Here is a 14,761-nt window from a genome sequence, read left to right on the forward strand (position 1 = left end):
GAATGTTCGGAATAATACACAAATTTATTGGAAAACAAACCTGCATTAAAAAAAATAATAATAAGTAGTTACATTGGGGGTTTACACTAAACGATTTTCTGCGATGTACATCTATTTTTGTATTTTTGACTGCATGACCGTAGGTTCCTATTTTGTTTGAAACGCAGTTTGTCAATCTTACAAGACAGCATGTGATTTTGAAGCAGTTCTGACTATTGAACTATCTAAAGATCCGAATCGTTGTTTCCAGAAAGTTTTGATTTAAGTGAGACAACTCGTGCAGCGACCAAAGTAAAAAAAAATTGCATTTCCATATGCATTTATCAGCCTCACACGCATCCGAAAAATCTTTAACAGCCCCCCCCCCCCCCCCAAAAAAATCTTCGCAACATACCAGAGTTATGTAGTTCAAATTGATTGTTTACATAAAAATACAACAATTTTTTTTTTCGAATTTAAGGTTTAGTTTCAATTGGTGTTTACACTTCGATTTTCTGCGATATATTTATCTATTTTAGCACTTGACGGACCGTATTTTCCTTTTTTGATATAATACGCAATATGTTGATTATGTTTCCAGAAAGTTTTTTGATCTCCTGATCTAAGCGAGACAACTCGTGCAGCAAATACACAAAAACGTTAAACATCGTGGACACTAAATTGGTGTTTGGTTGCTGCATGTATATGCATCTTTATCAGCTCACCTCTCTCTCTCTCTCTCTCTCTCTCTCTCTCTCTCTCTCTCTCTCGTCAGCTTTTTCCCCCGCTCTGTTTCCCGGGGTCCTTGAATCAAAGCATTCACAAATAGAATTAGATCAAACAATATTCCTCTGAAATTCGCTGAAGTTGATTTTGATCTGAGCACCACAATGAATACTGTGTATAGATATAGCGCACAGGGGCCAACCCCGTTTTAACATTAATTTCAATGGCATAACCATAAATAGAGCTTGACTCCTGTGATATAGCGGTAGTTCATTCTTTCCACTTTCAGTTAAACGTATGATTTATTTTTACAATTCTTTTTAAATGTAGATTACTAGAATGGTGATTGTTTTCATGAAATGTTCGGAATAATACACAAATTTATTGGGGAAAAACCCCGCATTTTAAGTTCATTTAAAAAATGAATAAGTAGTTATATTGGGGGTTTACACTAAACAATTTTCTGCGATGTAAGTCTATTTTTGCATTTTTGATTTTCCTATTTTGTTTGAAACGCATTTTGTCAATCCTACGCAACAGCATGTGATTCTGAGGCTTCCACTACCCTCTGGTTCTGACTATTGAACCATCTATAGTTCCGAATCGTTGTTTCCAGAAAGTTTTGATTTTAGGGAGACAACTCGTGAAGCAATCAAAGTAATAAAAAAAACTAACAAAAATTGCATTTACATATGCTATTATCAGCTCCAAACTCGTCCGAAAAATCTTTACCCATCTCCACCCCTCCCCCCAAAAATTACAATTAAATTAAGTCATGAATACTCATGATTGATAATCCTAAATGTTACATGCTCACAAAAAAGGTAAGGCGAGGGGGGGGGGGGGGCTCAATCATAATTCAATATCTTTATTGTAAATTTAAGAAAAATGTTTACTGTGAGAAAAAGTTGGAAGGGGGGGGGCATACATGACTGAGCCCCCCCCCCCCCCCCCCCCCCGGTGTTAGAGGACGCACATCTCTCTGCATGACAGACTGGTACGTCTCACTAACTCGAACCAGATCTTTCCACGTACATGTTGACCTGCGTGTGTTTTTTAAAAATGACGAATGTAAAAAATCGTTTGAAATGTTTCTCTACAACATATTTTACAAGATTCAATTCAATTCAATTCAATGGTTTATTGACATCACCATAAAACATTTATCCAAGTAGATACATAGACATTTTGTAGCATTATAATCACATGGATTATAACAATTTTTTTTATGGGATCAATACCACAGTACAATTTATAATTGAAAATATCACAATAATGAAATCGAAGATTGTCATACACAGGACAGTAAAGTACAAAATGTTTTCCGACTAATAATTTACAAGCATAGCATAAACGTTTTTCCTTTGGGATAATTGGTTTACAATATCTACCTGTTTCAATGACTTATTCTTAATCTTGTTAGCAGGGATCTTTCATGCTTTTTCAAGGAAAACTGTAAGTAATCTTGCAACTTGTACTCGTTAGTATTTAATATTTTACTGTAAAAATGAAGTTTTCCTGAGTTAGAGGATGATATTTTGTTAAATTGCTCAAAGATCATATCAACAAAAAATTTATTTAACTTAAACTTAAAGTATAACTCTTTTTCGAAGCTAACTCTTTGTATTCTTTAAAAGCTGATACTAACAGTGCATTATTATATGTGGTATTTGATTCCATATTTCTTAGTCTGATATAGTATTTAAACATGTTTTCATAACAAAAATAGTAAAATAGATAAGAACCTAGTTCAGCATTGACTGCTAAATTTGATGCTTTTCTATGTACACCTAGAATATCTTTGAATATATGATTTTGAATTTTTTCAAATGGAAAAAATTCTGAGGATTTTAGATCTAGTTTATAGTCTGAGATCCATATTTCAGATCCAGTACAATATTTTTCCAAAGCATTTAGACAAGAAGTACATCCTATATTGGGCCAAGAGGAGAAGCAGAAACTATTGTAAAAGAACACACATCTTTAAATCGCTTTGTACCTAGGATTTCTTCAATGGTGTTTAGCTACATTTATTACATACATGTAACAAAGGGTTGTCGCTAATGATTTACGCCCAGTAAATTGATTTCGTTTATTCGATTTTAATATATAAAAACTTGCAATTATTATTATAATTATTCGTTAAATTTCAGGTGTTCACCCTCCTTAATTGATCAGACAAGCGATCTCCTGAAATATGACCATGCAAGTTCTTTCGTTTCGTAGAAGCCATAGAGGTGACTTTTCTTTGATCACTCTTTAATCTTGCCAGCTGTTCGACATTCACAAATACATGTAGATAAAAAACAAATACAAAAAACATTTAATATACATGTACTTCAAATCCATGTCTATCGATGATACTTTTGATTTAGATGTTTGTAAGGATTTGACTTTTATCTCAGCACCACAGTGAATACTATGTGCACATCGATAGTTCTTTGATAAGGGGTTGTTAACGATAATTAATAAAAGAAATAAAAAAAAAATTGAAAAAAAATAGAAAGGGGGGGGGGGGTAGTGCACGGTCCAGTCCACAAGCACCTGTGGCTTAATTACGAACCATTCTGTTTCCAGAAAATTTTTTGATCCAAGAGAGACAACTTTATGAATCAAGAAATCATATCTATATATATTTATTTTTATACATGTTTGGTGTTGATTTTGAGAGAAAATATTGGTTACTGAATGTAAGTTTTAAAAAAATGGTAATACATGTACAGTGACTGTCATTTAATTATTAAGAACCCAATTTTTGTGAAAGAGACTGTTTTGAAATAAAAGAGAATCTAATCATTGTATAAAAAATAATTTTAAAATGATGTCATTTTATACCAGGGACGTACATACGTCCCTGATATATCAACCAACAAGTGGGCGTATATTCCCAAGTCACGGGTTCTGATCCGATACGCTCTTTACAAAGATGAGCGGAGCGGATCGGACACCTTGGACTTGGGAAGATGAAAGTGCGCATGTGCAATGAAAGCACTTAGTAAACATTAGGCATGCTCTCGTTTTCCTTCATGTTCAAACGAGATACCGGTATTCAATGTATCAAGTACAATGGGACAAAGATTATGAAGTGAAAGTAATATATCCTTTCAGACTATCAAGAGTATTGTTTATAATTGTTATTTTAAATTTACTTTGGGTTTGGCTATTTTCCAAACTTAACCCATGGCTTGGATTGAAATTGGATCTGCATCTGACGAGTTATTTCGAACAAGAGGTGATGTGTGTTCGACCTATCATAGCATACGTATTACACCTTTATCAATTACGTTGTTTAGTTTAAAAACCAGCAATCAACCTTGGATCTTTAAATATTTAAATTCAAACTATTTCATTCCTAATGAATGCATGCCTTTCAATGGACAAGCTATGGATGATGGTCAACAATGTCGTACATTGAATAAACTGAAAGTCATACACATGTAAAACAATATACATATGCATAGATGTAATTAATTGAAAGGAAAACACGTAAGCATTTACAAATACATTCATAACATGTATATATATATTTTTTTTTTTTACCAACATGTTCATACATTTATAGGTACATGTACTTTTACAATATAAACTCATCATTTCATAAATAATGTATATAGAATATTACATGGCATTTTTTAAATCACATCCTATATTAGTCCAAGGTCATTGTATATCAGCCTGAGAGCCTTACAGGGACTGAGAGCTTAGAATATAGGGTGCGATATAAAAAATGCCATCAGGCATGTCACAGTGTTTTAATTTCATAAACTTAAAGAAAACATCATGTAATGAATGATTATTGTCAACAAATTGCTCCATGTCTATTTACCTGTCTCTTATATTTGCGCCAGCTGTTTGTATACCAAGTTGACGTCGACGTAATTGACCTCATACTCAGACATTGGAATTGAATGACACATACCAAATTCCATATTATAATAGCCAATTAATAACAGAAAGAGATGTTTAATTATAGCTAAGAGTGCTGGAAAAGGGTGTGTGATAAATTTTATTACACACCCCTAGGGTTTATTACACATGCACAGACAAATTTTCGTTTTATATTGCACAGGGTGGAAAAGGGTATATCTTCTATAGGTATAAGATATAGTTTAAATATCTGAGTTATAAATAAAAGCAATGTATATTTAATGTCCCCCTGGAACATATATGTATATTTTAGTTGGTTGGCACATGATATACATTGTAAGTCCCTGATTGATCATGCCCCCCCTCCCCCATCCAAGTCTTTTTTATATTTTTCAATGCATCTTCTAATGGAAAATATATATATTTTTTTTCCCAGAAATGAATTTATTTTGACCAACATTAACATTAATCCTGGTAGTTAGCTGCTGAACTGTAGCTCTTTGGAAAGATCCATTTGTAAAGTTTCATTTCTATGCATTGATTGAAAGTTAAGTTCTGCTGCTTATAGTTAAATCATGTATGATGCAGCACTGTGACTTTAAAATATATATACCCCAGTATTAATTGTGATTATCATATTGAGACCATTATCAATAGTATGTTCATGTTTCAGAAATATATATAGGCATAATTGTTCTGGATCATGATTTTATAAATTAAATAAAAAATTTTCATACATTTTAGATATTGCTCTCACATCTTGGGGTAACTATTATTGCCTGCTTCTTAATCCTGAAATTGGAAATCAGATCTGGTGAGTTTTTTATTCATATTAAATATCCATATGTCACAACTAGTTTTTGACATTTGTCAATTGAAAAATACAAATTAAATGTTGATATGTGTGTGTTGCATTCCAGAAAGCTTGCTTGTGATTCCTTCAGTTGGAATCAATGTTACATATGCCAACAGACTGGGACAAGTGTACACAGAGTTCTACTCAAGACAGCTGGTCATGGACCTTGTCATTGTTGAAGCTATAATCATGGTGAATATATCATTAAAAAAAGAAATACCTGTATTTACGTTAATAGGTTTTGACATTTTCAGTTTTGATTCATTTGTTTATGCAAGAAATCCATTTTTCTGAAATAAACAAAACATAAAAGGAAAAGCCTGCAATGCACCTTGAATATTATCAGGGTTTATAACACTTGTCTGATGTTTCATCTAATTGTTTCATTAATTTGGTATTTACAGCAAAAGCTTGCTACCTATCCAGTCATATTGTACCACGATTCTTTCACAAGGGAAATGAAAATTAAGCCCCTGTTCATGGTAAGCTTGGTGACAAAATCAGTGATTAGAACCACAGGCACCTGACAGCATAAATTTTCTCATAATAAAATTATATACCCTATACCTAATAATATAAGGTATAGGGTATTTATTATTATCTTTATTATGAGAAATATTTATAAAGTCAGGTGCCTGTGATTAGAACATAACCATTACACCCATCAAAACTGCAGTCTTCATCATTTAGAATTACAGTTGCATCAATTAAATTTTCAATTAACAACTTTGAGAACAAGAGGAGAGAGAGAGAGAACATTTTATTGGAGGTGAAGTTTGTTCAACAAGTGAAAAAAGGATCATAAACTTTAAGATAAGTTAGAGCATATTAATTAAATTGAATGTAACTATCATAAAGTGACTATGTGGGCTTTTCTAATCTCAATTGATTTTCCAGCAAAACTTCGAAAAATACTTGTTAAATTTCGAATGTCAAATCTCCAACTTTCTGTAGAAACTGGTAGATGGTTAGGCATTCCTCTGAATGAAAGACGCTCTACCTTATGTAATAATAATCAAATAGCAGATAAGATGCCTTTTATATTAGAATGTAATGCTCTCTCATGTATCAATCAAAAATACTTAGAACCTAGATTTTGTGAAAGACCAAACACCTTCAATTTTTGTGAATTATTGTCTACTTTAAAACTTAAAAAACTCAAAAAATTCTGTGTATTTATATAATATGAAATCAGTCCGTCCTCCTTGAACATTTGTACTTTTTTCTCATTTTTTTTCTCTAAATTGTACTGTACATTTACCCCTGACTCTATATCTACATTTGTAAATATTTAAACAATAAAATGCACTCTTTGGTGATTCATTCGGGATATGACACGCAATATAGTAAGTACCCCGGTAAGTAAATAATTTATTATAGTGACAATATATATATGTGTATATAGCATAATTACAAAATTCCTTTTACAAATATAACATCAATACACACGGCCCAACGGACCGAATAGTCACTTTCAAACTGTTACAATATGTGAATAAATTTTACATGTTTTAGGAGCTAGGTGGCTTTGTCAAGTGTTTCTGTCTTAATTTAAATTGTATAATTCGTTAATAAAATAAGCGATTTGGCGGGGGTAGTTATATATAAGTCAACGAACAGCATACTATCATTTGTATTATTTTGACTTACAGTTAAATAATATATATATAAACATATACATATTAACGGCCACAAGAACTTATATACCGGTAATCTCAATATTATTTTTAAATGCATGAATATGAAAATTAAAATATATATAGGCATTCAAATGAAGAGTGAAGAACCTTTAATCAAAGTTCAAAACCTTACTTATTAATTGTTATTCTTACAGAAATGCAGATTAAAGATGGCAGAACTTAAAAGTATTTACCAGAAAGTTCAGAAGAATCTTAGATTTACCTCATCAGAAAAGAAAAGTTGACCCAAGATTATTTTCAGCATTTTTTTCCCCCTTTTTATCCATTTGCTTAGTATATATACGTGTATATGAGCCTCTTCTGAGGATGTTTACAACCTTAATATTTATGGTAAATGTGATACATGAAATAGCATGGATATTTCAAAATAATAGTGGGATTTTTTTTATAATTCTTCTAAGCCTTTATATCGATCTTGGATATTTTTTTGGTTCTGTTAATTTTAAGACAATGAATTTTGACTGTTTTTTGTTTTTATTGATATTACCTTTACTTCCAGTTATTATGGCAGAGAACTATATATAGACATAGGTCTCTGGTAGTGTAAAATGATAATATCCACAACATGACAGTGATTCTGTATACAATACTAAAAATTACGGAATGTTTTAGAATTATAATGATTTTTAAGCATAATATACCATCACTCAGTGTCAAAATGAACAACTTTATATTAATGTATATGTATTCATGTGTTTAACAGATTTTTAGAATTTGCTGTTAACGTGCATCATAATTTATACATTCTAGTCTGTACGTTGTACCAATTACTTATTCCATGATACATCCTACAGGTAAATGAAGGCTTTCGTTCTATAATAGCTAGATCATAAGTTTTCCTCTTTTTTCACAAAGTATGTTCTGTACGTCTGCAATTAATTTTGTATATTCATATTGTTTTGCAATACATTAATTAGTTCATGTGTTAAGAAAATTTCAGGGACTAAAACTCATGTAGATTTTGTGTTTTTTTTATATCCAACTTAATTTATGAGTGTAACAGTTTGTTTTTTGTTTAAGTTAATTGTCACAACACTTAATCTAGTCTTTTTTTAATAGTACTGGTGGCTAAATTTGATGTTTCATTTTCAATACCAATGATACTTAGTAGATCGATTGTGATCTTGTATTCCATGAATATTGTGCTTTTTAGCTCACCTGAGCCAAAGGCTGAAGAGCTTTTCTGATTAAAATTTCTCTGTTGTTTGTTGTCATCATTGTTGTCAACTGTGTTGAAAGCTTTTTCTCTAAAACCACTGGGCCAATTTTAACTAAACATGGCACAAAGCATCCTTGGAAGAAGGTCTTTCAAATTCTTTCAAATGAAGGATCATATTTTGTCCAAATGGGAGATGATTAGAAAAGAGTGTAAAATTATTAAAAATTGAATTTCTGTTAGGTGTAGAAATAGAATGATTATAAACTGAATTAAACTATTGAATGAGTAAGATGGCATAACTCGATCTGTTGAGCAATTGTTGGTGGCTTGTAACAGCAGGGTCTTTGGCTGTGCTAATTGCAATTTTGGAATATATATTATTTTTGGGAGTTGATTTTAAATCAACTCTCCTATGCAGTCACGCGGACAAACCGAAAGTGAAACAGTGTTTGGACCTCAGCACAAATCATTGCTCCTGACAAGACTTAGTTCTTGAAAATAATTGACGAATTCGATGTAATGTATGCTAAAGCATTGTTTTTCAAGGAAACTTATTTACAAATACCTTAAAAATAGTCAAATTTTGAATGGGCCGAACAATTTAAATATTTTTTGTAGTCGTATGTATTCCTACGCCAGAGTTCAATATAGTCTCGTTCAACTCGACGCTCGGCTGTCTCCGTAAACCCTTGTCGGAGATTTACGGTGTCAGCCGAGCGTTTGCAATTGACTGAATGAGACTAGAGTTCAATATTGCTTGGATCCATACAATTTTCGAGAAATATTTCTACCACTGATACATAGTTTGATTGAATTAATTTTATCTTTAAATATTATTTAACATGATTCATATGGAGGTTTCTCGACATTGTAGTCGAAAAGGTTCAAAAATTCATATTATAAAAATATGCGTAATTCAAATTAGAAACTACGTATACATGTACTTGTCATGCAAAATAACATATCATTGATTTTAAAATAATTAAACATCGACAAAATCAACTCCCGCCAGTTCTTCAGTACTTTGATTTTGGTTTTAGAAGGGATATGCTGTCCTTGAATCCCAAAGCTGCCATTACATTGTAGCTGATTATAGTTATGTCCAATTAATGGTTCTCAGGTGAGCGATGTGGCCCCTGTACCATTATTAGTCATATTTTCTTTTTATACCTCAACAATAATTTGTTTTCTGCAGAAATCCCATGATTTTTCATCTTTGCTGCTGTTGTTGAAATTGCACAATAAGTGTATTGTAGTGTGTAAAACTGACTGTATGTTTTATTTTGAGAATTTTTTCTCAGGAAATTAATTGATCAAATTAAGAGCTATCTGATTAAACATATTTATTTTATTACTGAACAGATATGATTTACGTGATATAAAATTTAACAATTTTTAATATCGATGTATACATACATGTGTATAATGATTACAGAACAAATAAATATTAATCATATGCATTGTTAAGAAAGCTCAATTAATTAATTGATAATATTCAGTCTTACAACTTTAATATCACCATTTAATATTTTCATTTTTTGAATGTTATTTTGATATAAACAGTTATCAGCCAATTTAATTCCAAAAGATTTAAATATCTTTCTTTCGTTTGTTTAAGTTACTTGCATTAATGGAGTTTTAATTTGCACATCTGTCGTCAACCCTTTGTGTTACTTTTTTTATAATGACTTCTCACTCTGAGCTTCCAAAAAACTAAAGGTATAATATTTTATAACTCTCTACTTCCAAGAACATGCCAATTATAGACTTATATAAGTCACAACGAATGTATGATGAGTAATAAGTGTATACAAATTCAGACCCTGTAATTTGAACATGATATAAAACTCTTCTTAAAATGACAGTGAAGTATGTAACGATAGTGTCCCTAGAAACACAATGTTTTTGTGTTTATAATAATGAATTGCAAAGTCTTTATTTCCTGAACGGTTTTTGCCTTTTTTTAATGTCGGAAACAAATTAGAACGACTTATCAAGTAAGTGTGATTTTTATTAACCTGTCATCTATTGGATATTTTGGTCCAATCAAGAACGTCGTGACATATATTCTTTAAGATGGCGGGAAAAATGTAAACAAAAATGCTGGCAGAGAAAGCGCTTGACCTGTTACGAGAACTGCAGAGAACGTTGGATGGGTCCTTACCACCATACAATGTGTGAATACTTATCTTTGTTCTTTCCCATTTATTCATACATATTTTATTATCTAGCTCTGACTGATCACTCAAAAATATGCGCAAAGTATCATCAATCACAACTCTGATTTAAGTGTAAATATCTTATGTTAATACCAAAGCAGAGTCCACGATGCTTTTTTTTTTAATAAATTTAATGTCATTGTGATCTGTATAAATTTTTCAGGAAGATGGCATCCGACAAATTTTGGAAGAAATGAAGGCATTATTTGAACAGAACCAAAAAGATGTGTATGTTTTGTTATTTGTTAAATCTCATAAATATACACCCCCCTTGCCTCCATAACTACATGTGTTTTTATGTTTGTTTAGGAGTGCAACTGTTGCTGGTGAAAACGGTCTTTTTTCTGGTGTTCAGCTGAGACATTCTGCTTTGGAGCGTAACAAAAGATGTCTCCTGGCTTACTTGTGAGTATTAGATTTGTACCAGTATGTAAAAAATTAATGATAAAACAAGGATTCAAAACCAGGTTCCCCGAGTCTCTAGTCAGGAGCTCTACCAAATGAGCTGTCTGTTGCCGGGGATTGATATTACATTCCTCCCTTTTAAATGATCTTTGAAAATGATGGACCATATTGTCATTATGTGGTAGAGTCAGGTATATGGCATTCCTACTGGCTCTGGCTAGCGGGTTAACCCTTTAGCTCGATCGGTAGAGTGCTGGACTGGCATGCCAGAGGACCCGGGTTCAAACCCCAGCAGAGGCAATAAGTGTCTCTGTTACAATTAGACTGTTAAAACACGAGCCCCCCTGAATCTCTTGTCTCTTACCAACAGAGCAATCTGGCGCAGGCAATCAAACCAGTCTGACTGTCACAGATTCATAAATCGATTATAAGCTATTGCTGATTAATAAATAGCAGTTTAAATTTATCATTAACATTTAGAAATAATCTCATGAGTGAAAATTTTATTGAATGAAACTGTTAGAACACTAGAGAAACACAGAGTTGTTTAAAGATAAAACGTTACCTATTTTTGACTGTTTTCAGAATTTTTTTATTTCATATTTTATAAATTTAAATGTAAATATCATAGATTATTTATAAATCCAGGTACAATCGGTTGGAACAAATAAAGAAAATGAGGTGGGAATTCGGAAGTGTTCTTCCACCAGAGGTCAAATTCAACATGTGTGAACAAGAGGTATTAATAGACCCCTCACAATTACTGTAGTAATGCTCTCTTGCAGCTTAATAAAAAACGTAATACCTGCATTATTTGATCTACGTCATTTAATTATCTACCAACTGAAACCTCGCAAACATTATAATATGACTTACAAAAGAGCAGTACTAGAGGTTCACTGAAAGGGTCTCTTTTTTCAAGTTAATATTTGCTATAGAGGTTTATTCTATCAGCTATGATGAAATGTTTTTACTTATATATTATATATTGAGGGATGAATGATAGAAATTACATGCATCATTGCCTTTCAAAAATTCTTAGTTTTCATTAAAGGATTTTATATGTCTTTTATTGTCTTCAATCTTTCCATTTTCTGACCAATATTCTTCTTTTCAGGTGCAGTGGTTTAGCAAGTACAACAAGATGCTTGCCAATTATATGAGGTCCATTGGAGGGGAGGGAGGCCTTGACCTCACACAAGATCTAAAGCCTCCCAAAACACTATATATAGAGGTAAAGGTGTTTTTATTAATGGGCGTTAGAAAGTTTTCTTTTTTGGGGGGGGGTGAGAATGAGGGGTCAAATATCTTCCATAGAAGAATAAGATCTGCCTCCACTCGATCGAAAGAGAAATTCTGAGGGTGACTGACAAGGGTCCTAATAATGCTTATCCCTTTATAGTCATATTTAGATTTTTACCCATTGAAGCACCATCGAATTGATTAAACTTGTAAAACTACAAAATGTTTTACAAACCTGAAGTCTAACAACATCACTGCCAAAATCAAGGCTTGTAGTTCACTTGTGTTTATTTTTCACGAACTTAAATGCCAGAGGTGTCTTGTTTAGTGCAAACATCAAAATTTACAGGTTAGATGCTTGATGGACCATGGGGAATTCGAAACACAAGATGGAAATATTCTCTTATTGAAGAAAAACAGCCAGGTATTTTTCACAACACATATGTTAACTATCATATCAGTGATGAAATTACAAATACATATTTAAAAAAGAAAACTGTTTATTAACAAACTTTTGATCAATCAGTATTAGAAATACTTTGAATAAAAATTGAAAACTTGAATATAGATTTTATATGCAGTTCAGTTTGTATGATTTTAAACCAACTGCAGAATATCTGATCCCTCAGAAAAGATTAGACAATGTGATATATTTTTCAGCATTTCATGTTGAGATCGGAATGTGAACATTTGATTCGTCAGGGAATACTTGAACACATTGTCCACTGAAGTTAATTTATGTGATTGCTGACCTGAGGAAGTCTCAACAGTACCTGTACATTTAGCAAATTGATTTCCAAAGCTGAACAATTCAACTTCATAAAATGTACATTTTGGATACACTACCAATCATCAATGCAACCTAGCAATTGATACCAACTATATTGCTGCTTTCTGGAATGGTTTTTCTTACCTGTAATGGACAAAAAAAACTTCTACACCATTTTTTCACCTTTGTGTAGTAATCCAAGCAGTATCAAGTGCTATATGTATTTTATTTCTGTGCATGTTGGATAGTACAAATCCACATCCTTACTTGAGCTTGGTCATCTGTGATATCATTCAGTAAAAATGTCGCTTAAACATTGCATATGCTATCAGTTCCTTGAAATAAAGAGTTGGAATTACCTGCAACTTGTATTTGTATACTTGCAATTCAGTGTATAGAGTGAATGAATATGGATTAAAAATGTGTATAGAGAATTTCTAATCATTCCCCATGCCAGATCTTTCTTGTTGGATAACTACCTCTATCGCCAAATCAGAGAGGAGGACAAATGAAAATTTGATGTATTTAGCAAAATAGCAACAGATTTAAAATATCAAACTTAAAACTTTCCCAGATTTCATGAAATGAAACCTATGTATTTACAAGGACACTGTTAACTTTGTTAGCTTATTGTTCTATACATTATTTTATCTAGGGAGATGAGAATTACAAATGGGACACTTGGCTAACAAATATGGGACACTGTTAGACTATGTTCTTTGTAAATCAAGATAACCAAGAGGAGTTTAATGTGACATGATTATTTAATAGGGTAAAAGTAGGTACATTTACACAAGTATTCACTGTTGGAGTAAGCCTCTGGAAATCATTTCACTGTAAATACATGTTCATAACTCCTTAGTGTTTGGAAGATAACACTGAACTAAAAACATTCATATTGGAATTTTACAAAAGAAAAGCCTTCAAAAAAAGATATTCAAAACTACAATTTTTTTAAATATAATATAAACTTCAATCTGATGGTTGAATATGAAAAACACTGGGTTTTTTTTTTTTCATTTTTGAAATAATACGTGTAAAACATGAAATCAACAAACCCATAAAATCATAATAATCTGTTTACTTTCACAATGGCTTACCCAGAGAATAGAATCTACTGTTGAGAAAAAGATAAGTGTTCTATGCATCACATGTAATTTGGCTTTCAGATGCATGCTTTGAATAAAAGGTGAAATTCACTTCAAACAAACAAATTATTGGCAAAGAAGGATATTCAACAATCAAACAAAGTTTTGAAAAATATAATCATGTATGCATTTAATAATTATTGGCTTTGAACAACGGTGACTGACAAAAAGTAAGAACATTGTATTAAAATGCCTACACCTTAAACATTTCTGGAAAACTTAGTACCGGCAACCAGAATTGTTGAATCTTGCACTACAGCAAATAACCCAAGCCGAACAAACAAACCCTCTGAAGATTTGAAGTAACCAGATAGAGATGGAGATCCTATAGACCTTCTAAAGTCAAAGCCCAATATTGTGACAGTATACTTTACAGTCATGGAATTTACAGGTTAATACATGTATATGTGTCTTTACCATTTTTCATTTTTCTTCTTTAATAAAGAAAATTAATAATTGAGACAGTCAGTTATTGCCATGGGCTCTTGAAACTCCAATGGAACTTGAAGTTGAAAAATTTGATTTATGTCAAACTAATAATTGGTTTTAAAAACAGATCATTTCATTGTAAAATATATTTTAATATGCAGGTATGAAAAGAAATTATTAAATTAATAGAAAAGGAGTAAATTTGATGTAAGAAAATATTAAACAGGTATTTATGTGTATACAATGTATCTAAAATATAAAT

The 14,761-nt window shown here is 31.8% G+C and overlaps 2 protein-coding genes across 4 annotated transcripts; both read left to right on the forward strand.

The window, feature by feature from the left end:
* The first annotated feature begins 3,654 nt into the window (after positions 1–3,654).
* LOC128175915 (uncharacterized) lies at positions 3,655–8,626 on the forward strand. Of its 3 annotated transcripts, none has more exons than XM_052841811.1 (5): positions 3,655–3,937; positions 5,317–5,386; positions 5,493–5,620; positions 5,833–5,910; positions 7,263–8,626. In XM_052841811.1, the coding sequence occupies exons 1-5, from the start codon at positions 3,758–3,760 to the stop codon at positions 7,350–7,352; spliced, it is 546 nt and encodes a 181-aa protein (XP_052697771.1). In that variant the 5' UTR covers positions 3,655–3,757; the 3' UTR covers positions 7,353–8,626. The 3 variants fall into 3 exon arrangements, with proteins under 3 accessions (XP_052697771.1, XP_052697773.1, XP_052697772.1); XM_052841813.1 differs by having other exon boundaries at positions 3,656–3,796; XM_052841812.1 differs by having other exon boundaries at positions 3,664–3,909; positions 5,316–5,386.
* A 1,664-nt stretch (positions 8,627–10,290) lies between these two features.
* LOC128175914 (DNA replication complex GINS protein PSF1-like) lies at positions 10,291–14,501 on the forward strand. The gene is made up of 7 exons (XM_052841810.1): positions 10,291–10,462; positions 10,670–10,734; positions 10,816–10,911; positions 11,560–11,650; positions 12,029–12,145; positions 12,503–12,577; positions 12,814–14,501. Exons 1-7 carry the CDS (start codon positions 10,388–10,390, stop codon positions 12,880–12,882), a joined length of 588 nt encoding a protein of 195 aa, XP_052697770.1. The 5' UTR covers positions 10,291–10,387; the 3' UTR covers positions 12,883–14,501.
* The last annotated feature ends 260 nt before the right edge of the window (positions 14,502–14,761 follow it).

This window comes from Crassostrea angulata, chromosome 3, assembly GCF_025612915.1.
Source record: "Crassostrea angulata isolate pt1a10 chromosome 3, ASM2561291v2, whole genome shotgun sequence".
Lineage (NCBI taxonomy): Eukaryota > Metazoa > Mollusca > Bivalvia > Ostreida > Ostreidae > Magallana > Magallana angulata.